Raw genomic sequence first — 22,344 nt, forward strand, 5'->3', positions numbered from 1 at the left:
ACTAACAACGAATTCTCTCAAAGGTTAGCTCACCCAAAATTTCTCTCCCAGCTTCAAACAGCCAGTCTGGCTGTAATCTTCCGTTCATAAAAAACAAGCACGCTGGCAGCTTGTGCCCTTGGTGAAGGATGCAGAGAGTGCCTCTGTCTCTGTTAGAAACCAAAAATTCATTGGTTTATTTCTTCCTGTAAACATCATCTTTTGAAGATATACAATCCCTTCATTAGCATTTGGCTTAGACGATAAATGGGCATCCATTGTGAAGTATACAATATTCCATCTACATATAGCCAGAAAGTTAGATAAGTTCTCCTGCCTGAAAATAACCTGTCTATCACCTTCCAGTGACCAGCCCCACTCTGACATTAAGAACATAATTTTCAGTATATAAATTTAACTCCTTACATATTATCCATACATACATTTCACAATGAGGATCAGAGTGACCCAGACTCTCAGCAGAGATCTTACATGGCACTTTTTGGTGAACTAGTATGTAGGCACTAGATCCAGGGGATCCCTGTAACCCTTTTGCACTCCTGTGCAACAACAGGTTCCTGGGTCATATCCCCTCCCACGTGTCCCAATCCTGTGTCTTCCCTACCATAGGCTTCTTGTCCCAGGCCCATCCTCTTCATCTGGTCAGTCCCAGTCCCTATTCGTCTGGCTTTTCATCCCAACCCCAGTCTCATTGCTCAGTCCCAGTCTGTGTTCCTCTGACTTCTCATATGAGCTCAGTCTTTCCCCCCATCTCAGACATTCTGGCTCTGTCATAGCTATAAAGGGAAGGGTAACAACCTTCCTGTATACAGTACTATAAAATCCCTCCTTGCCAGAGGCACAAAATCCTTTTACCTGTAAAGGGTTAAGAAGCTCGGGTAACCTAGCTGGCACTTGACCAAAAGGACCAATAAGGGGACAAGATACTTTGAAATCTAGGGGAGGTAGGGGGGAGGAAGGCTTTGTTTTTAAAAAGTTCGTAGCTGTTCATGTGTTCCTTAGGCATTTCAGCCGCCACCTCTGCTAAGGGTCCACTGAGCAGCAGTCTCAGCTCCACCATATACTGGTCGGTAGAGATGTTGTACCCAAGGCAGGCCCTTTCGAAATTTTCTAAGAAGGCTTCTGTATCATCGCCTCCCTTGTAGGTGGGGAACTTTCTGGGTTGGAAAGCGGTACCTGGAGAAGGATTGCTAGGGTTGTCTGGTATATTCTGCTTAGCCCTTATCCTCTCTAACTCCAGTTCATGCTTCTGGGCCTCCATAGCCCTCTTGTGAGCAGCTTCTTCTCTGGCCATCTGTCTATCATGTTCTTTTTGTTTCTCTTCATCCTCAAATCCGGCTAATTCCAGTTTTTTTCTGGACGTCAATTTCTGTCATCCTAGCTAATCCCGAGAGTAAGAAAGAAAAGAAAAAACAGCTTGTGAATTTCCTGGCTGTAGCTAACACCTTTGTTAAAAAAAACCTAACACCTTTGCCTCCAGGCAAAGAGAGAGCAAAGGAAAAACAAATTCCAGCTGTTCTCAGCTCCTGCTTTCCCCAAGCAGCTAAAAGAAGAAGAAAAAAATCCTGAGGTTTGTGCTTCTGGTTCAAAATGATCCCACCACTCTGCCACCATGTCAGGGTTCCCTCCCCATTCTGAACTCTGGGGTACAGACATAGGGACCCACATGAAAGACCCCCCTAAGCTTATTTCTACCAGCTTAGGTTAAAAACTCCCCAAGGCACAAATTCTCCGTTGTACCTTGGATTAGGTAACGCTGCCTCCACCAAGTGATTAGACAAAACTCAGGGAAAGGACCACTTGGAGTTCCTACTTTCCCCTAATATTCCCCCAAGCCTTTCACCCCCTTTCCTGGGGAGGCTTGAGAATAAACAAGATGAGCACAAACCAACCTTGGGTTTTTTTAGACCACTACAAAAAACCAATCCGATTTAAAAAAAAAAATAGAACTTTATTAGAAAGAAAAAAGTTAAAAGAAGCACCTCTGTAAAATTAGAATGGAAGATAATCTCACAGGGCAGTCAGATTCAAAACACAGAGGATTTCCCTGGACTAACTTGACCATGGCTGTGATCCAGTCTGGCAATTTCTATATTTCTACGTGACCAGGGAATTGCTTGAATTTCCCATATGTTAAAAACACTTTTAAGGCCTAGAGTAGCAGAGGACTATGGGCAAAACTTTAAAGTTACAAAAAGAAAACCAGGAATACTCTCAGCACAGAGAAAATCAGAAGCCAAAATAAAAGTAAGCTAACGCATTACCTTGCTAGTACTTACTAATCCTAATGGAGTTGGCTTGCTTGCTTTCTTGATCTGTCTCCGGCAACACATAGAACAGACCGACAGAGAACAGGAAAACAAAGCCCCCTTTGCCCCCCCAGATTTGAAAGTATCTTGTCCCCTTGTTGGTCCTTTGGGTCAGGTGCCAGCCAGGTTACCCGAGCTTCTTAACCCTTTACAGGTAAAAGGATTTTGTGCACGTGCCACCAACTTCTACAGAACTGAAGCGCCCTTTTTTTTTAATTATGCATCCCGTATGGATGCAAAGATAACATTCTGAACAAGAACTGAATGCAGTCCGCATCTGCAGCTCAACAGTTTTAGTGCTTCAGCTGCTGCGCATAATTTCACTCTGGTGCTGCTAGGGAGGGATAACAGCAGAGGCTGGCAGTAGAGCTATTTTGTAGGAAAGATCCTATTCACAACAGCCAGGAGACTGAGGAAATGGTGCCGAAACAGAGACTCCCTACCCTCCCAACAGCCAGGAGGTGCAGGCGTGAAACAAGAAAACAGAGACTGATATAAAAGACAGAGTCACCAGGATGGAATTCCAGACAAGCACTCTTCCTTTTCCCAGCAGCTGGGAAGTAGGGAGTTGGCTTCTTACCTGGGCTTTACCCCTGGATAATGGGATCTCCCCCATACTTCACAGTGGACTATGACTAGGGCTTCGTGTCTTTCACGGAGGTTGCGGAAGTCAGGGATTCTGTGACTTTCCAGACCTCTGTGACTTCTGCAGCAGCCAGTGTGGCTGCTCAGGGCCCCAGGGACTGCCACATTGCTGAAGCGGCCCCGCAGCCAGCCACACCAGCTGCTGCTGGAGTGGTCCCGGGCAGCTGGCCCCAGGGACCACCCAAGCAGCAGTTGATGCGATTGGCCCTGGGGACCACCTGAGCAGTTGTCCTGGCCGGAGCAGCCGCTGATCAGCAGCTCCTGGCAGTGGTCCCAGGGTGGCCATAGAAGCAGCGGGGGGGTGGTTAGAGCAGCTACTACTCGGCAGCGTCCGGCAGCTCATGCCACTGGCCCCAGGGCACCCCCCTGGAGCAGTGAGCCCCCTGAGCACAGGCCCCCTGGGACACCCCCACCCAGCAGCAGCCCTCCCCCCAGCAGTGTCCCCCCTCCCTCTGCTAAGATTTAGTCAGGGATATTTATGGTATAAGTCATGGACAGGTCACTAAAAATACCCATGTCTAATTCGTAGCCTTAACTATGACTATCAGGTTTAGTCCTCTGGCTGTTAGGTGCCTGGTAAAAGCTAATGTGAGGGAGTGACAGAAGGTATGTATGAAGGTGTGTGCGCACACAAGCACATAGATAGGAGTGAGAAGCTGATGGGATAAAGTAGAAAAGAGGTATACAACATAGTGTATAAATTATCTTCCGATTTTTCGATCCTGATGCATCACTTTGCATTTGTCCAGCTTAAAATCCACGAGGCATTGCCTAGATCTAATTTCCTAGTATTTGATTTTTTTTTTTTTAAGATAACTACCATTTAAGGTATGAACAATTTGAGAATCATCAGTAAATGTTGCGACTCCACAGGGGCAGTTGTACTTTAGGTCATTAGTAAACAAATTGACAAGCAATGGTCCCAGTTTTAACCCAGGAGGTATTTCACCTAGTCACTTCTCTCCACTGCAACCTACTCCCATTCACAGTGAATTTATGATTATATTCCTGTGCTCCTCCTAACATCTGAAGAACAGTAGCCATGATCCTAAAGACTACTGAGGTTCTGATGGCTATGACTCCTTTTTTGTAGACCTTAGGAAGTCTGAACCATCAAGGCTCTCTTCTGGGGGATGGTGGCTGGGAACAAGGCGGGGGGAGGGATAGCTCAGTGGTTTGAGCATTGGCCTGCTAAACCCAGGGTTGTGAGTTCAGTCCTTGAGGGGGCCATTTAGGGATCTGGGGCAAAATCAGTACTTGGTCCTGCTAGTGAAGGCAGGGGGCTGGACTCAATGACCTTTCAAGGTCCCTTCTAGTTCTATGAGATAGGTATATCTCCATATATTATTATTATTATATTATATTATATTTTCACAATATTTAGCTGGAGACTTTTGGCCTGTAGAACAAAGGCACGTTCCTTGCCCCTTACCTCCCCTCCTGTGGACCTCTTCCTGTTAGCAGGAGCAGGGCTCCTCACTTGCACAGCCTATGGTCATTTAAAAAAAATGGAGAAAATTCCTATACAAAACTTCATGAAGTTAAGGCTGTAGACAGGTATTTGTGATTCCAGTGAACGTTGCCTTTCAAGATTATTAAAATTAAATATTAGATTCATTCAGCCTCATGTTTTCTAATGAAGGTTAAACTTAATTGTGGGTTGTCTTTTTTTCAGGTAATGAAAAACATACTGTTCAGATTGCTTCTCATCAGGAAGACAGTGAACCAACACTACAAGACATGGCTCTGCTTATTGAACAAGTCACTGGGGTTCCAGTTCCTTTTCAAAAACTGATATGCAAAGGTAGCTAATATTTAAAAATGGTTCTTGCAGGTATCCTAGATTTAACATTAAATACCAATTCTAATTCAGATGGGGATTAGTTTACCTATCTCTTCAGTATTCATTATATTAATCATATAACTTTAAAGTCTCTTGTCAGTCCTTACTACAGTATTTTGACAGATGGATGGATGAGATGGGATGGAAGCGTAATTAATTATAAGACGTCTGGATTTTATTTGAGTAGGCTTTTACCAGGAAATCAGGGTTAAAGTCAGTTTCAGATTTACTAGTTTAAAATGAAACCCGAGAATTGTTCCTGCTGCTTTCAGTCTCTTTACCAAGTCCATCAGCTGTGAGCCAGTGTGACTCATGGGAAGGGGTGGGTAAACGGATCATCCAAAATACTGAAAAATAACCACTGGCAAAAAATGACAAGCTTAATGAATATTTATTTTGTAAATTTGATAGTGTAAATGGAAATCCCTGGAAAACAAAAGAAATATTTTCTCTACTTCATTTGCTATGGTACTTTTAATCTAATTCAGCTTGACGTGTACACAATTTGACTCAGTTTCTTTAAAAAAACATGCTAAAATGTTGGACATTTTTATTCAAAATGGAATAGTTTATTTCAAAAGCACTTACTGCACAGTATTAAATATTCATTTATGAAACAACAAAGCATTTTGGATTTCATACCCTAAAGCTAAGTTAGAAGCACTACTTCTTGTTTTTAAGATGGCTCGTAATTAATAAAAGAATAATTTTCCTTTTTCCCTAGGAAAGTCCCTGAAGGAAATGGAACAGCCATTATCAGCACTTGGAGTTAAAAATGGTTGTAAAGTCATGCTGATTGGGAAAAGGGTATATGTCACCTCGTGACGTCTCTTTGGGCTGGTCTACACTGGGGGAGGGAAATCCATCTAAGATACGCAACTTCAGCTACGAGAATAACGTAGCTGAAGTCGATGTATCTTAGATTGATTTACCTTAGGTCCTCACTGCGCAGGATCAATGGCTGCGGCTCCCCCGTCGACTCCGCTTCCACCTCTCGCTCTGGTGGAGTTCCGGAGTCGATGGGGAGTGCGTTCGGGGATCAATTTATCGCATCTAAATGAAATGCGATAAATCGATCCCCGATAGATCAATTACTACCCGCCAATCCAGCGGGTAGTGAAGACGTACCCTTCCTTTGTTATCCTTATATCTGTTGATATTCCTGTTCAAGAGCTTAATCACTGCTTATGGTGAATCTGCTCAAAATTAGTGTCCGTGTAATGAAAGTGAAACAAGTGTACTGTGTACTTACCTATTTAAGGGTGCACTCTGTGTGTGCATCTTGCTGTACACACAGTTCTTCATTCTCTTGTCCTACAACTAATAACTCTATGCACCCTGTTCATTTTTGAAGGTGCATCATATGTAGGGCCCTACCAAATGCATGGTCCGTTTTGGTCAATTTCATGGTCATAGGATTTAAAAAATAGTAAATTTCATGATTTCAGCCATTTAAATCTGAAATTTCATGGTGGGGTAATTGTAGGGGTCCTGGCCCAAAAGGCAGTCACAACATTTGTGTGTGTGTGTAGTGGGGGGGTTGCAATACTGCTACCCTTACTTCTGTGCTGCTGCCTGCAGAGCTGGGCCCTCAGTCAGCAGTTGCCATTCTCCAGCCTCCCAGCTTTGAAGGCAGCAGCGCAGAAGTAAGGATGGCATGGTATGGTATTGCCACCCTTACTTCTATGTTGCTGCTGGTGGGGCACTGCCTTCAAAGTTTGGCATCCGGCCAACAGCCACCACTCTCCGGCCACCCAGCTCTGAAGGCAGTGCAGAAGTAAAGGTGGCAATACCACAGCCCCCCAGAATAACCTTGCGATGCCCCTGCAACTCCCTTTTGGGTGAGGACCCCCAATTTGAGAAATGCTGGTTTCCTCTGTGTAATCTGTATAGTGTGAAAGCACACAAAAGGCCAGATTTCATGCAGGAAAACCAGATTTCACTGTCTGTGATGCATTTTTCATGGCCGTGAATTTGGTAGGGCCCTAATCATATGGGGAGTCCCTGCCTAATTTGTCATCCTACCAACATTCCTGAATCTCTTCTGCATTTCTGCTCTTTTCTGCCCTTACTGTTCAGGGACTCTGTGTAGAAAACTAGCTGTCGGTATTGACTCTGCTGTCAACCATTTACAGTGAATAGGGATATGATTATGTCACAGTGGTCACCAGTGTCATGGAACCCATGAATTTTTCCATTTATATGGTCCCTGCTGCTGCACTTTAACAGCTTGTTAGTTTGCTTTGATTAGCAGTTGCTCATTAACCATTTGTTAATTTGCTTTAATCTAACCATGTTTCTAAGAGGACAAGAGCAAAGCGATCTAATGAACTGGTAATGCATGGCTGCATGGTTCACATGGATGCCATGACCACAGCATGAATTATCTATTTTTTACGGTGTCTGTGCTGTGAATTATGCATAATTTTACCATGACAAAATCATATCCCTAACAATGAAGTGGCAGCTGGCTTTGCTGATGTCACCAGCAGCGGGCAGGAAAATTGTTGACAGTAAGGAAGTTAAGCTTTATTATGAGGCAATAATATTAATAAAAACTATACATTATTTGGTCCTTTCCCTTCACATTAGTTTTTTACTGTTTTTATGAGCAATATATCCGTTGCAATAGTGAGTATATTCATAATTGAGCATTATAAACTGAGAGAGCTTATTTGATTGAATACTGAAAGTTGGCAAATTGATGATGCTGAACGTATGACAATAAGAGATGATGAAAGCATTAGTTTTTATGTTAAATGTTATCCCATTATCATTTAACTCAGGGCAGGTCTTCACTACAGGGCGGGGTCGATTTAATATACGCAAATTCAGCTACGCGAATAGCGTAGCTGAATTCGACCTATCGGAGCCGACTTACCCCGCTATGAGGATGGCGGCAAAATCGATCTCCGCGGCTTCCCGTCGACGGCGCTTACTCCCACCTCCGCTGGTGGAGTAAGAGCGTCGATTCAGGGATCGATTGTCGCATCCCGACGAGACGCGATAATTTGATCCCTGAGAGATCGATTTCTACCCACCGATTCAGGCGGGTAGTGTAGACCTAGCCTCAGATAGGTTTGTGACCTGATTGATTTCAAGGTAAATGTTTTATTTTGTCATTTTTTGAAAACTACACAGAATAGTCCAGAGGAAGAGGCAGAATTAAAGAAATTAAAAGATTTTGAGAAGTCAGTGGAACAAATTGCTAACAAATTGGAGGAAATTAATAAAGAGTTCACAGGCATCCAAAAGGTAAATTATTTTCTTATCCTTACACCTCATATATTTGTATAGTATACTCTCCTTACTTCAGAAACAGCTACCATGTAATGTGGTTTGTCTTTTCAGTGATGTTTTGGTTTTTCACCTCTTAGCTCCACAGGTGACCTACAGAAGTTTTTCTAAATGTTAAACTTATTTCTGTGTTTCCTAAAGAGGGAAAAATATGTAGCTATTGGAAAAAGTAATTAGTACTGTATTTTAAGCAGATTATGTCCTTTAGATCCAGAGATATATGAGCCATAATAATACTTAACTCTTCTGTAATGTTTTCCGTTCAAACATTTTTTCTGATTCCTTTGCCACTGAGTGATATCACAAGTACCATGAAGAGAGGGAATGAAAATATAGATGCAGAAATGATTGATTCTTTCTGACATCGGTTTAAACTGCTTGTGATGTCATTCACTGGCACAGAAACCAGGAAGTCTGCCGTTCAGATTTTTCAGGATTTTAAGGAAAGCGGTTATTAAGTGGTCTTAATTTTTGTTGAAATTAATTGCAATTTTTTTAAGTAGTGGTATCAGGTTATTTTTATTGTAAAAGTCCTACAGACCCTAACTGAGTTAGGGAGCCTATTGTGCTAGGAACTGTACAAGCACATAGTAGAAGTCGGATCCTGCTACAAAGACAAAGATAGACACAGGAGTCTTCAGGAATCTTACAAAAAAGTTCTGGGGATTTCTAAAATATCTTTAACTCGTGGCTCATGTATACAGCCATACCAATTTCACGGCCATGAAAAATGTGTTACGGAGCATGAAATAAACTCTTCCCCGTGAAATCTGATCTCTCCCTTGCTGCTGGGAGCTCCCCAGCTGGGGCGGTTTTAGCTGCAAGTCCCTGCCAGCTGCGGAGGAACAGAACTTGTCCTTCTCTTGCATGGCAGCGTGGGGGTGAGATGGGTGGTGTGGAGAGATCAGACCCACCTCTGAGTGTCTCCCCCTGCTGGGTTGGGACCTCCATAGTTACAACACTGTGAACTTTCAGATGTAAACAGCTGAAATATGAAATTGACCAATTTGGTAGGGCCCTATTCCTGTACTTTGGGCAAAAGTTGGCAAAATAATGAGAACACTAATGAGTTAATTGTCAAAGTGGTGTGTGGATTTAGTTGCATGATTTCTGTCAACAATTCTGGGAATCAAGTGGCTTCCTGCACTGCATGGGGGAAAAATTAATAACCAAACTAATATGTGGCCAGACCACTGCTTCATAAAAGCTGTGGTAGCTATGCTGTTGTTAAAGTTTACGGTCATTATATTGATTCACTTGTTTTGATGTGTGATGTTTATTTGGGAGGACATATATAGAACTACATTAGTGTTTGAAAGAGGTATAAGGGAGAATGAAAGGTAGCCTGCATTTTGGGCCTTCTACTTTCCCTTTTATTTTAAAAAGGGTCACTCTCCTTGAAAGCTTCTTTTCCCTCTAATGATAAAATCGTTCAAACATCTAAATGAAAATTTTTGCACCAGAATTTATTTAATTCATATTTAAATAGCAGCATGTATGTTCTTTGGAATATAAAATAATTGTTTTTCTTTTCATACAGGGCTTTCTAGCAAAAGATCTTCAAGCTGAAGCTCTTAACCACCTGGACAAGAGGATAAAAGGAACTGCTGAGCAGTTCATGAAGATCCTGGAACAGATAGATGCCATTGTGAGTAAATAGTCGTACAAAGGGGTTGTATATTCCTTAAAACAAGCTTTTGGTTTGTTGCCTTTTTTAAAGAACAGTTTGTTCTCTGGTATGATATTTTTAAATACTAACAAAAAATTAATTTTGGGGTTTTTTGAAAAAGAAGTTAATTGGTTTGCTCCCTTTTTCTTCAGTATCCAGTTCTTTTTCCTGTATGTCTTCAATGACCTCTTCATTTTGGTGTCCATGGCAGCTCCGATTTCTAAATGGTGACACTAATGCCTATGTATGCATCCCCATAATACAGAAGAGCATCATATTGGGCTGCAGCCTGTTATGTCCACATGAAATGGATATCCTTTACTCAAGTTTTACCCTTTTTCATTTGTACTGCCAAAGCCTGTTAAATTAAAATATGTTACAGTAACATTAAGGGTCCGACAAAAACCAGGAAGACACTCTCCTTGTAATGCTTGTTTTGGTGGTAGGGAAGGCACAAACAATGGTGAGCCTTCTGGTTAGTCAAACGTGGATTTATAATTTTTGTATTTAAGACATTTGCAAACTAAGGACTGGACTGATTTCTTTGGAATATATCAAGGTACTTGCATAGCCCACATTGCTGTAGTATCGGAGTGTCACACAGCCATTATTGATTTTATCCTCACAGCACCCCTGTAAGGTAGTAAGTAGTATACCTTCTCCCTTACAGATGGGGAAGTGAAATACAGGCTAGACTAAGTGACTTGTCCAGGGCTATACTGTGGCTGAGCTGAGAATTGAACACAGGTCTCTTAAGGCCCAGTCCAGTACCTTATCCACTGACTAGGGTTAGGTTAACTTTACTATTCAGCTTGATTTTAATTAAATATTGAAATGTTATTGTGACTTAAGGTTTAATACCAGCTTCATCTGTTAAACCCTGAATAGTTGGACAACGTATTCCTGGAGAGGAGACGTAAACTGACTAAGGTAAAACAGAGAGACTCTGGGATTTAATTTCAATTTACAATTCTTACTCTTCATTAATCTACCTGAAAACCTTTCTTTAAGCAAGTTGGTGAGTTACGACACGAAGAGCTCTAATTTCACTCCTACATGGAATCCTGTTGAGATATCAGTGGGCCTTTGTACAAGCACAAGGATTTGTCTGTGTGGATGCAGTTACAGAACTGGGGCCTAAGACTTTAAACGTATGCTCTCTGAGTGGCTTCTTTAATTGATTTAAAGTTCTCCTCCAGTTACCAAAATTCATAGTTTTATAAATGGACATTTTGCTAATTCCTGTTTTAATTTATCAATGATAAACCAAACAGGAATCAGCTACCTTTAAACAAACTTTCCTTCACCATCAATAAACTGTAAAGTCTGTTCTAATTATTATAGATAATTACTTTTGAGAATAATTTTCAGACTGTAAAAAACACTTCCCTGGGCAAAACAAAGGTCTCCCTCTTGTAGAAAATGTGATCTGTATTGGAAGCTCTCTGCCAGTCTTCAGACACAAGAAGACCTTGTAAAGGAACTGACATGTTGTCTTATTTCCTGTTTTTCTTTTTCTTTGTAAAATTATTAAAATCTTTAAATTATTTTGCTTGTCTAAGTCATGGCATGCCCAGGGCACAGTAAGAACCTCTGTGTCAAATAGTAGGATCACATCTCTGAATTTGAGAAACAATTAATAATTAGTTTTACCTGATCTCCGTTTCTCCAGATTATAATTTGTAGTAATTTTGGGGATAAAATTGGTTTGGTACTGAATACCCTGACTCATGCCTCTTTCATACCCTCACTAGGTATGGTATTTTTATTACTAAAATGGTATTTCATTATAGAAAATCTGATGGAAGAGTATGTGCGCTCTCTTTCAGTAGAGTTGCAAAATTTCCTAACACAAAATAAATCCACTAGAAAACGTTGCTCTGAATTTCTTATAATAAAAAGATAACTTTAACGTCTCGTAAGTGTCAGTTATATAATTTATTCCAAAGGCTTTGTTTTTTATTTAACAGTTATTTTGAAGGTATTTATTTTTGGTTTTAGCATTGGTGTTTGAACATGTTGGAGTTTTAAATATTTTTTCATTGTTTCATAATGTCCTCAATACATACAGTTTGTGAAAGAAAACTATAAAGTAGACTCCCCTTAATAAGCCTGCCTCATTGAAATAGAAAGATGCACGTTAAGGGAGTTGCAATGAATAAGGGCTCATTGCAATACATTGTACTGCGGAATATGTCATTAATTGCTTTAAAAGAAAATCTTGGTGAATAAAACTTACACATTAGCTATTACAAAAGATCGGTGTGACACCTAAAATGATAAGCATTTGAAAAGTCAAACGTTGGAAGGTGGACGTACAGTGGGTTGCCATGTCATAATGTGGCTCTTGGTTGATTGGTTGAATATGTGTTTGACCTCCAAGAATTGCTTCTTGGATGGAGTTACATAGTTTATGTTATCAAATATTTACAAATTACGCTAGTGGTTGGTGCCCATGGCTGTATGATTATGTGGAATCTCTTCGATTACTGGTAGAGTTGCTCCTGAATCTGCCCTGTGCTGTAAATCTGAAGGAACTGAGGCCATGTTAGGCAAATAAAGCCAACCGATTAGATGTAAGGTACATTATAGTGAGAGAGATTAGACACTTGGAACCAGTAGCTTCATAGAATGAATGCATATGTTTTCTAACAATTGTATGGTTTATCACTCCATATTAGGCGTTGAAGGAGGGAGATATGAAGGATTTATGGATTGTGTTATGACAGGACTTCAAAAAATTAACTTTTTAGAGGCAAGTAGGAGAAATTCTGTTTGGTGCTGGTAGTGGTGATCATCAATTTCTAAACAATTTAAGCTTTCGTTTAACAAAAAAAAGTGTCTATCCTGATGGTTGCAAAGGGACTTTCCAAATGTGAACTGCTGCTGTGCTGTCTTCCTGAGTCTGCAGATGGACCTCTGTGGTGCTTTTGCTACTGCTCATAGTTTTCCTTACCATCTGAGAGAAATTAACATTAACATTGATGCTATTCCGAGCCCTGTGGGCAGCACTGAAAATTGACAAGAATTATATCAGCTTTACACTACTGCAGATTGGGAAAGCCTGAGCAGTTATTGAAGCTAAAGGGGTAGAAGCCCCCCCACCCCCAAGTCTGCAGACTAGGAATTAGTAGCAGAAACAACTTCCACTTAAACAGTTAGGATCTTTTAGGGCAGTGGTCCCCAACCTTTTTCGTCTGGCGGGCGCTGGACGACAAGCCACCGAGGACCGTGGCCGGCGGACAAGTATCTGCTGAAATGCCGCCGAGAAGCGGCAACGTCAAGAGGCGTCGCTGCCGAAAATCAGCGGCATTTCGGCGTCGGCACCTCTTGACGTTGCCACTTCTCGGCGGCATTTCGGCAGATGCTTGTCTGCCGGCCAGTATGCGGGCGCACATAGATGCCCTGGCGGGCGCCATGGCACCCGTGGGCACCATGTTGGGGACCACTGTCTTAGGGTGATATGTGGGAAAGAGAACTTACCCCTCCATCAGCCAGGGTGAGTGGGAGTGAAGGGGATTTCAAATTTCAGACATGTATTGAGCAAGAGGCTGATGCTAAGGAAGGAACCTCAGAACGGATCCCAGGAACACAGCCCTCCTCTCTCCCTGCAGAGATATATGTGTGGAGTCTGGGTGTTGTTGTTTCTAGTAACATTCATAGCGTGCTAAGCACTGCACTAAGACAAAAGAAGGCACAGTCCCTGACCCAAGAGTTAACCCTAGACTTCAATGGTGCCCCAACCCAACTTTTTTATAATGGCCTCTGGCTTGTAGGTCTCTGGTATATTTTTCAACTCCTATAGTAAATGAAAACACAGTTTAAGAGATTGCCCATTAGGCTAGGGATAAAAGAAAGGATTGTTCCTCCCTTCTTCTTGTGGCCTACTATCTAGAAAGCCTAAGCACCTGCAGGTCCAAAGGGGAGGCCTGGTTGCTTAGCACATCTCAGACTCAGGTCCTATCTTCTTATAACTATATGTGTGATTGTTATTTACCTACAGCTGTATCAGTTTTTCCTGTTACTTAACTTTGTCCAAAACTGTACCACATTATTGTCAATAAAAGCCCTGTTTAATGGCCCACCTCAAAAGTACAAAGCATTTAAAATATGTTAAAACAAACACACAAACTCAACTAATGTAGCAAATGTCATGAGCAGGGAAGCTGAAGCAATATAAATGAACAAAGGGATGCCCAACAGGAAACTTACGCCAGAAAACACCAATTTACATTCATTAATTCCTGTAAATAAGCTTTAGAGAAGACCAGGCATGTAGCTTTAAATGGACTAACTGTGCCACTGAACCTTCATTATTTAGACTTTTGGAAATGGATTCCTTTGAATCCCAGTTTAAGTAGACGTGCATGCCTATTAAAAGGATTCCACTATGTAACCGAATACTTTATATATTATGTACAGCTTTTTCCTTATGTTTTGTACATTGATTTCAAGATGAACCAATATCAAATTGTTCATTTATTTACTGCAGAATCTACCAGAGAATTTCAGTGATTGCAAACTGAAAAAGAAGGGGTTGGTGAAAAAAGTTCAGGTGAGTCTTGCATTAAATAAATGTTGAGCACTTGCACAGCAGCAGTTGATCTGCTAAAATAAAAGGCCCAGGGTTACATCGCAGGAGATCCCTTGGATTTTTAGGCTTTGGCTGATCTCTTGGAGGGGTGGGTTATCAGGCCTCTCTAAGAGCAGTAACACACCAACATTTTATAAACTGACACAAAAAGGGATGGAGTTACATAGCTTATGTTGTTGTCAAATATTTACAAATTACACTAGTGGTTAGTGCCCATGGCTGTATGATGACGTGGAATCTGTTTGATTACCAGCAAGGAAAAACACTTCTCACTTTAACTCTCCTGCATCTGTATGGGGTGGAGTAATGAAATTGCAGACAGACATGTATGCCATAAAAATAGCACCTTGGTAGACAGGTGAAAAAGGGTAGGAGGCAGAGTTCCCCATCAATTTGTATGAGACAGAGTTAGGATATTTGTGTTTTTTTTCTTTTATATAATATTTACTTTGCTATAAACTAAGCACCTTTATCTCAAGAGTGAAATCTGTGTTAGAGAAGAAATATGCTGGGTAAAATACTTTTTTTTGTTCCTATTGTGTGTTGCTTAGACCATTATTCCCAGATGACTATTATTTCAATATGAAAACATAGTGGAGTTCTCTGACTTCATACTAGAATCTTAACCCCTCCAGAAAAAGAGAGAATGGCATCCGTAGGTAGGTGGTGATGCTGCTGCTGTTTTTAATTGTATTGCAGTAGCACCAATCGCAGATTGGAGTCCAATTCTGGTAGGTATTGTACAGACATGACTTAAAAAGACAGTCCTGGCCCTAAAGAATGTAAAAGCTTAGCACACAACAGATGGATGAAACAGACTGATAGGGAAACTTAATTCTGTCTAAATAAATAAATATTCTGTAGTCCTACTAGTGCTGATATAGGGTCTCCACCTGCAAGGGCAGTAGACCATGCCTTCTGTGGGCCATATCTGAGCCAGCAACCTGCTTCTCTGGTAACGCTGGAATTAGAGCAGTTACAATTCAGCAAGTGGGAATACTAAAAGCTTCTGTTAATGAATCAGCATGCATTATGTATATGGCATTAAAAACTTCTGGCAGGTCACTCTTAATAAAATGTGATAAATTAAGAAAAGAGTTTTATGTCTTATAGAGGAAGCTCTTACTTAGGCCTCAATCCTGAAAGCTGTTCCATGCAAACATACCCCATTGCTCATGCAGAGCCCCACTGAAGGCAGTGGGGCTTTGTGCAGGCACAGGGATATCACATGTGCTTCGAGTTGCAGGATCAGGGCCTAAGGTTGTAGGCTCTCGAGCAGAGATCAGGACTATCCATGTGCTTATACAGGCCTAGCACAATTGGTTCCCAATTTTATTGGAGTCTCTGATTGCTACTGTAATATAAATAATATAACATTAAAAAAGTAAGTATCCACTTTAAGCCTGATACAACTATAGTGAAACTAAGGGAACTACCGATTTTATCTACAAGGTAGACAAGTTTCCATGTTCCACATCCACTAGAATAGTAGTGTTCTCAGTGGTGCCCACAAACCTCTCTGGCACCTGATCCTCCCAGTGGTGTAAGAGTTTCAGTTTGAGGTATAAAATGGACAGCAGCTGTTTGATTTGGCCTGTTACCCTGTGTGGTCCATTAATTTAATAACGGAGTTCTGTAAAGTTTATAGAAGAATGCATTTGTTAGCAACTAGCTTTATTGATGTGAGGCACCCAAGTGCTGATTGACCCTGTTAAAGTTTTAAATACATAAAATTAACATGCTGTGATACATTCTATATTGTGTGCATTCAGCTACGTTACAGTATTTAAATAGCTATATTACAATAATGGTAAATATGAAACTCTGCCTCAAAGAGGGTCCTAGGAGGAGGATTATATCTTCCACCAGAACAGTGGTTCTCTGTGGTGTAATAGCAGTCTATTTCTTCAGAACAGGTGAGTTTTAAGGCTGCCAGTCTCCCTCTGTTAACTCCCTTCCCCTATAGTGGGGGATATAAGACTGCCTTTGGGGACCGTGAGGGATGTGCAGCTGCTATGTAATTCATGAAAGTTACATGTTTTGCTGCTGTAATGTGGTTTGCTATTTGATTACAAGGGCTTAATTGAAGCAGGTGTTGGTTGTACACCTCTACCCTGATATAACGCTGTCCCCGGGAGCCAAAAAAATCTTACCGTGTTATAGGTGAAACCGCGTTAGATCGAACTTGCTTTGATTCGCCAGAGTGTGCCCCCACCGAAGCGCTGTTTTACCGCATTATATCTGAATTCGTGTTATATCGGGTCGCATTATATCGGGGTAGAGGTGTATGTATGCAGGAAAGAGAACAATAGCTTCAAATAACCACCCACTTATCCATTTGAAGCACAATACTAGACCTATTTGCTTGGACTGCCCACCTCTGACTGACACCTGCAGCTCAATGGACCAGTTTGTCAAGAAAAGTGAAGGGGAATCACAAGTTGTAAACACAGTGGAACCTAAGACACAGGGTTTCTGGCGGGGGAACGTGACATTTGTGGCTGGGAGGGAGTTGTTGACAGGGTCTGTTTGCTAGGAGCAGGTCACATGGGGTACATCTGCACTGAAGCAGTACAGCTGCAGCTGAGCTGCTGTAATATCTTACATCCATGGAAGGGGTTTTTTCCATCCATGCAAGGAATCCATCTCTCTGAGAAGCAGTAGCAAGGTTGATAGAAGAATCCGTCCCTTGAACTAGCCATGTCTACACTGGGGGATAGGTTGGCCTAACTGCATTGCTCAGTGCATAAAATTTTTCTAGGCAAGGTTGACTTTAGTTTTAAGTGTAGATTGGACCATAGACATGCCCTGCGTAGGGAGTCTGATGCAGTTGGGCCTTCCAGGGCTAGACTTGCGTATAGACTGCTTCAGTGTTTTAGAGAGACAAGGTGGGCAAGGTAATATCTTTTATCAGACCAATTTCTGTTGGTGAGACAAGCTTTCGAGCTACACAGCTCTTCTTCAGGACTCAACCTTGTCTCTCTAGTATCCTGGGACCAGGAAGGCTACAACAGCACTGCAAACAAAGGAAGTGATTTTTTTACAGTCTTTTTTTCTCTTGTTTTGCTGTGCCCCTGCTGTTCAGCTTAAACAATACTTTGTCATTGTACAAACCACTGGCTACAGCTCCTGAAGGAAGATTTGCAAGTGTAAAGCCCAGCTGGGCCTGCTGAGCAGTCATGGTTGGAACACAGGGGGCTGGAGCCAGAGACCCAGTCTAAGAGCAGAGAATCATGGGATTCTAGTTGTGAACTGTGACAGGGACCATCAGCTCTTACCTGCTCTCTGATGGACAATCAATAGACATCCTATGCAGTTGGTATTTGAGATGTGAGATCTTGCAGTCATGGGTGAGAATCATACTCTGGTTGGGGTATCCCTTACTGGAATTTTTAGGGTGATGATAAACTACTACTTTGAGTTGGGAAGGAATCCCTTCATCCCCTTTCTGCACATGGCTGCCCAGCTGGAGGCGTGGGGTTCATTTTGCCCCAGAGCAGAGGTTCGTGAAGTGCTTTTTTCGTGTTATTGTTGTGCCCCCCATTCTCCAAAGAAGCCACATAAACATGGCCTCCTCCCCCTGCCAACTCCTGCCCATCGGGGCAGAAAGTGACTCAATGGAGGGAATGGGTGGGCTCATGCCCATGGCAGCAGTGGGATCTGGCAGGCTCTATCCCCTGGGGAGCCCAAGGCAGGGCAAAGCAGACCAGTGCTTGTATTCCACCCCCTTGCCCAGAGCATCTCGCTGCCACAGGCTGTCTGAGCCAGGGTAGGGCAGCAGGGGGGAAAGCAGTAGGTTGCTGCCAGGGCATGCCTGTACTCCCTACCACCACCGTTGGATACTCCCTGTATGCTGTCCCCATTGCTGCCCTGCCCTGGCCCAGACACCTAACTGGCCGAAGTCCCATCCCCCACTCCCCAGTTTGAAAACCAGTGCCCTAGAGCATTTGGGAGATGTAAGATTTGTAGGTTTAATGAAGGTTGCTTAGTTTGGTTTGATACAGCTTTCAGTGGACAGGAATTCTTTGCAGTATTGGTGCCAAGTACTGAGATATGTTAAGCTGTACATGAGAAAACAAGAAAGGGGATTTATGGTTAATAAGTCAAGCCTATTTCCCCACCCCCACCCCTTGCTGATTGGCGATGCTAAATACTATTGGTCTGGTGGCACTCTGCTGTCCTCGTTGAGCTGATGTATTAGATTTCTACTGGGTAATGGATGAAGGGAATTTTCTGTTCACTTACTTGATAAGCTCTAACAAAAGTGGTGGCCATTTCTGAACCCAGAAGAAACTGTGGAGTTGTCTTTACCTCCAACTTCATGGTGGGAGCATTGTCATTTTAAAAAAAAATTGTATTCTTGGGGAAATAGTTTATCACTCCACAGTAATACTCACATTTAACTTTTGTTTGTGATTTTTATTTTCAGGGTTTTCTTGCCCAGTGTGACACAGTTGAAGGAAGTATTGGTCAAGAAATGGATAAGCTACAATCAAAGAACTTGGCACTGGCAGAATGAGGCATCACTCTCAATAAATAGGAGAAATAATTGCTCTGTGAGCAAGAAGAAAAGTTTGCTCTTTGTTTTGGAGCACATATTCAGCTTCTTCTTCTTTTTTTTAAAGCCCAGTCTGTTTAGACTGGTACTAGTCAATCATTACTTGCTGGTTGTCACATTTACCACTCACTCAAAGCTGTTCTTTTCAAAAGAAAACAATCCTCCCTGAAGAAATACAGAAATGTCTTTGTGGTGGATGGTTATGCATGTTTTAGTTAACTAAATACTATAGCACATTATACAATTCCGAGAGGTGGGCAACTTTGGACCATTGGTTTCGTTTTACAAGGACACTATTGTTAACTTGTTTGTTTTTCTCTACTCTCACATTTTCCATTATGTCATCAAAATTATTTGCAGCTCAAACGACAAGTTTGGAAAACCATACAAGTGACATAGGTTGCAGATGTAGGACTTTAACTTGACTGAAAAAGGCAGGTTGATACAACAGTTGGGGCATCTAGCATTCTAGTAGAACATTTAGAGCAATAAATAGTATCACACATCTATACCTATTTAACACTTGTATGTGTTCATAAATATAGGAAAACTTGACTACAGTGGAGGTTGTAACTATTTTAGCCTTAAACTGTCTGGATAAATGGAACGTACTGTAAAATGTATGGTACTTAATTTAACTAGTGTTTAAATTTCAGTGAACGCCTTGGCACTTTTTTTTTGTTATACATATTTCTGTTATACTGTGTATATAGCATGTATTTGTTTTCTGTGGTATACTCTCCCTTTGAGTAATGGTGTGAAATGGAACAGGATAATTCAAACTGTTTATACAGGAAGTGGTCAATCCAATCAAGCTCTGAGAATGGAGCTATTTTATCAGAGTATTTTTTGACTATGTGTTTCACTGAGTTACTGCAGTTTACAGAAAATTGCAATAGATAATTTCTATTCCCTTGAGAATTGAGAATTAGAGGATGAATATTTATTAATCTATAATATTACAAAGTGAAATTTCAAATCAGATGTTTAAAAATGTCCTGCCATTGTTAGCATCTCCATAATGAGAGCTGCCATTTCACTGCTACTTCTACTAGGAAAGAATTCATCAATAAGCACTTGCTCTTGTGGCCAGCCGAGCACCCTCAACTCACATTAGACTCTGTGGAAGTTAAGGGTGTTCTGGATCACTTGCCAGTGCATGAGAATCTTTGTATTTTTATAGTTGTTTTAAAGTAAGTTCTCTTTACCAGAAAAAAAAATGCAAAATGTAAGTGTTGATCATATTTCAATAAAGTTATATAATTCTTAATAAAATAATGGACCTCAAAATAGTCACAGTCCTCCAACATTTCTTCTGCAGTCATAATCAGAGTAGAACTTCCAGAGTGTCACAATCTGTTATCAGATGGGCAATATGGTAGCTCTGTTTCTTTTTAAAAATTAGTAGTGTTTGTTGTAAAGAAAGTTTTAAAAAATTAGATGTTATATTATACCAAATATAACTAGATGAAGTGACCATATTTTCAGGTAAATTGCATTTTTCTGTTAAATTGCAGTATTCCTTTAAAGTTGTAATAGTTTTCAGTATTACACGCAATTGCCAGGGTCTGTAAAAGTCTGCAGTAGGCCGAAACTTGACAAACAAGCTCTTGGCTTAAAATCGAATTTATTTTGTTTCTCATTACAAAATTTTAGAAAGAGCTGTTTTTAAGATAGGAAGTAATTATATTTGTGGTTAGGAATGTGATCCCAGCTTTCAGTGCCTAGCATTATGGTCGTGATATGTTTGCCTGGGACTGCAGTACTATTGAGAGGAGCAGAGTTATATCCATTCCAGTGATGCCCCGGTTCAGTGCAGCAAATACTGCTTCTGGGCTAGATCCTGCTCCATTTAATCCAGTGGCTAAACTCCCACTGAATTCAATGAGTGCAGGATCAGCCTCTTATCAAGTGAGGAATTAGTCCTCACCTGCTCTAAACATAAACATGTTTTACATTTAGTAAACTTTCAGGAGCGTGTGTAGCATAGAAGGGTTTCCCTCTTTGTGAGCAGAGCTGGGCAGGGCAGGTTAGATATAGTTCTTTATCCTGGGAAAAAACAGTGCAATCTTTGTGGTATTTATGAGTGGTCATCACAGTTCTGCTATAATAGGCAAAGGCTTTCAATTAATGTAATAAAAGTGAAACCTATTAAGATTGCTTCTTAAAATGTCATTTCTGCTGGTATAATTCAAAAGAACATGGGTATTTGTTGTATCTTTTTTGCCAATATATTATGCACTGAAAATTTATTTTGATAACGAAATCTAAAAATGCGTTAATTCGTTTGGGAAAATGAATGACTTTGCATGTAAAAAGTTTTCCCTAAGGATTTTTAGTGTGGATTGACTGACTAATAGTAGTTTCCTAAGTATGAAAGATTCATATCTGGTTTTTCCACAATCATGGCCTCAATCTTTGGCCAAAAAATCATTTTCAATATTAGAAAAAAGTGCAGTGGACTACTGCTGAGGAAGAGAGGGCAGAAAATGGGAATTTTTAAAATCAATGGAAATTTGGAAAGCTAAAACATGGATTCAGAAATCAAATTTAAGCAGTAGTGTTTTGTTAATTATACGGGATAAGCACACTTCCCATTCAGTTATTGAATCCATTTTTCCTTCCTATCTTAAAAACAAAACACAGCACTTTTTCACCCCTGCCATCTCAATAAAAGACAAACATGTTCTTTGCTTTTTCATTAGCCTCATTTTTCTCAACACCTCCCTCAATTGCTGTATTACTTTGTAACTATTTGCACATTTCAAGCTAACGTTCCTCTAATGTCTTTCATAAAAGACAACTTGTATTCTAAGTTGGAGTAAAACCACACCTTCACCCCCTAACTCCCTTCCTCCGGTCCCCTTTTGGCTGCAATGTGGTGCAAACCAAAACTAACATTCTTAGAGCTGCAAAACCTCAGAATTATGGAACATCTTGCTCCTTAATGTTTGAGTAACTGAAAATATCAAACTTTTAGTGGTATTCTCTACGACCCAAGTTCTGCTGTTAGTCTCAGTGGTGTAAATCTGGAATAATTCCTTTTACTTCATTGGAGTTACTCCCATTTTGCAATGGCCCATGTGACAGTACAGAATTTGGGTTGATATTTTTATTTAACTTATTGTGCTACAGTAAATGGAGGGGGGAAAGAAAATAAAATATGGAAAATACAATCAATTTCTACGTTGCTTGTCTGATCATTTTGGTGTATAGTACAGAAATCCTGCTGATTAATCCATTCCCTATTGACTCTGTACTTAAATATACAGTAGCACCATTCTATGGTAAGTTATTGAGAATTTACTGTAATTAATTTATTGTTCTACTATTTGATACTGCACACATCTTCCGATAATGATGTATGTAATTAGGAATTATGTTTCACTTAATGAGGCTGGCATGAAGTGTGGAAGATATGGACAAGAG

The 22,344-nt window shown here is 40.9% G+C and overlaps 1 protein-coding gene across 2 annotated transcripts in view; it reads left to right on the forward strand.

The window, feature by feature from the left end:
- Positions 1 to 22,095, forward strand: part of BAG1 (BAG cochaperone 1) — a 29,743-nt gene extending 7,648 nt beyond the window's left edge. Inside the window, exons 2-8 of one of the 2 annotated variants that reach the window (XM_054018734.1) lie at positions 4,630 to 4,758; positions 5,522 to 5,604; positions 7,939 to 8,052; positions 9,635 to 9,742; positions 10,652 to 10,693; positions 14,256 to 14,318; positions 18,787 to 22,095. In XM_054018734.1, coding sequence (XP_053874709.1) covers positions 4,630 to 4,758; positions 5,522 to 5,604; positions 7,939 to 8,052; positions 9,635 to 9,742; positions 10,652 to 10,693; positions 14,256 to 14,318; positions 18,787 to 18,876 — 629 coding nt within the window. In that variant the 3' untranslated portion in view covers positions 18,877 to 22,095. The remainder of the gene's footprint in view (positions 1 to 4,629; positions 4,759 to 5,521; positions 5,605 to 7,938; positions 8,053 to 9,634; positions 9,743 to 10,651; positions 10,694 to 14,255; positions 14,319 to 18,786) is intronic. The other variant, XM_054018735.1, reaches the window with a different exon arrangement.
- The last annotated feature ends 249 nt before the right edge of the window (positions 22,096 to 22,344 follow it).

Source organism: Malaclemys terrapin, chromosome 2 (assembly GCF_027887155.1).
Source record: "Malaclemys terrapin pileata isolate rMalTer1 chromosome 2, rMalTer1.hap1, whole genome shotgun sequence".
Classification (NCBI taxonomy): Eukaryota; Metazoa; Chordata; order Testudines; family Emydidae; genus Malaclemys; species Malaclemys terrapin.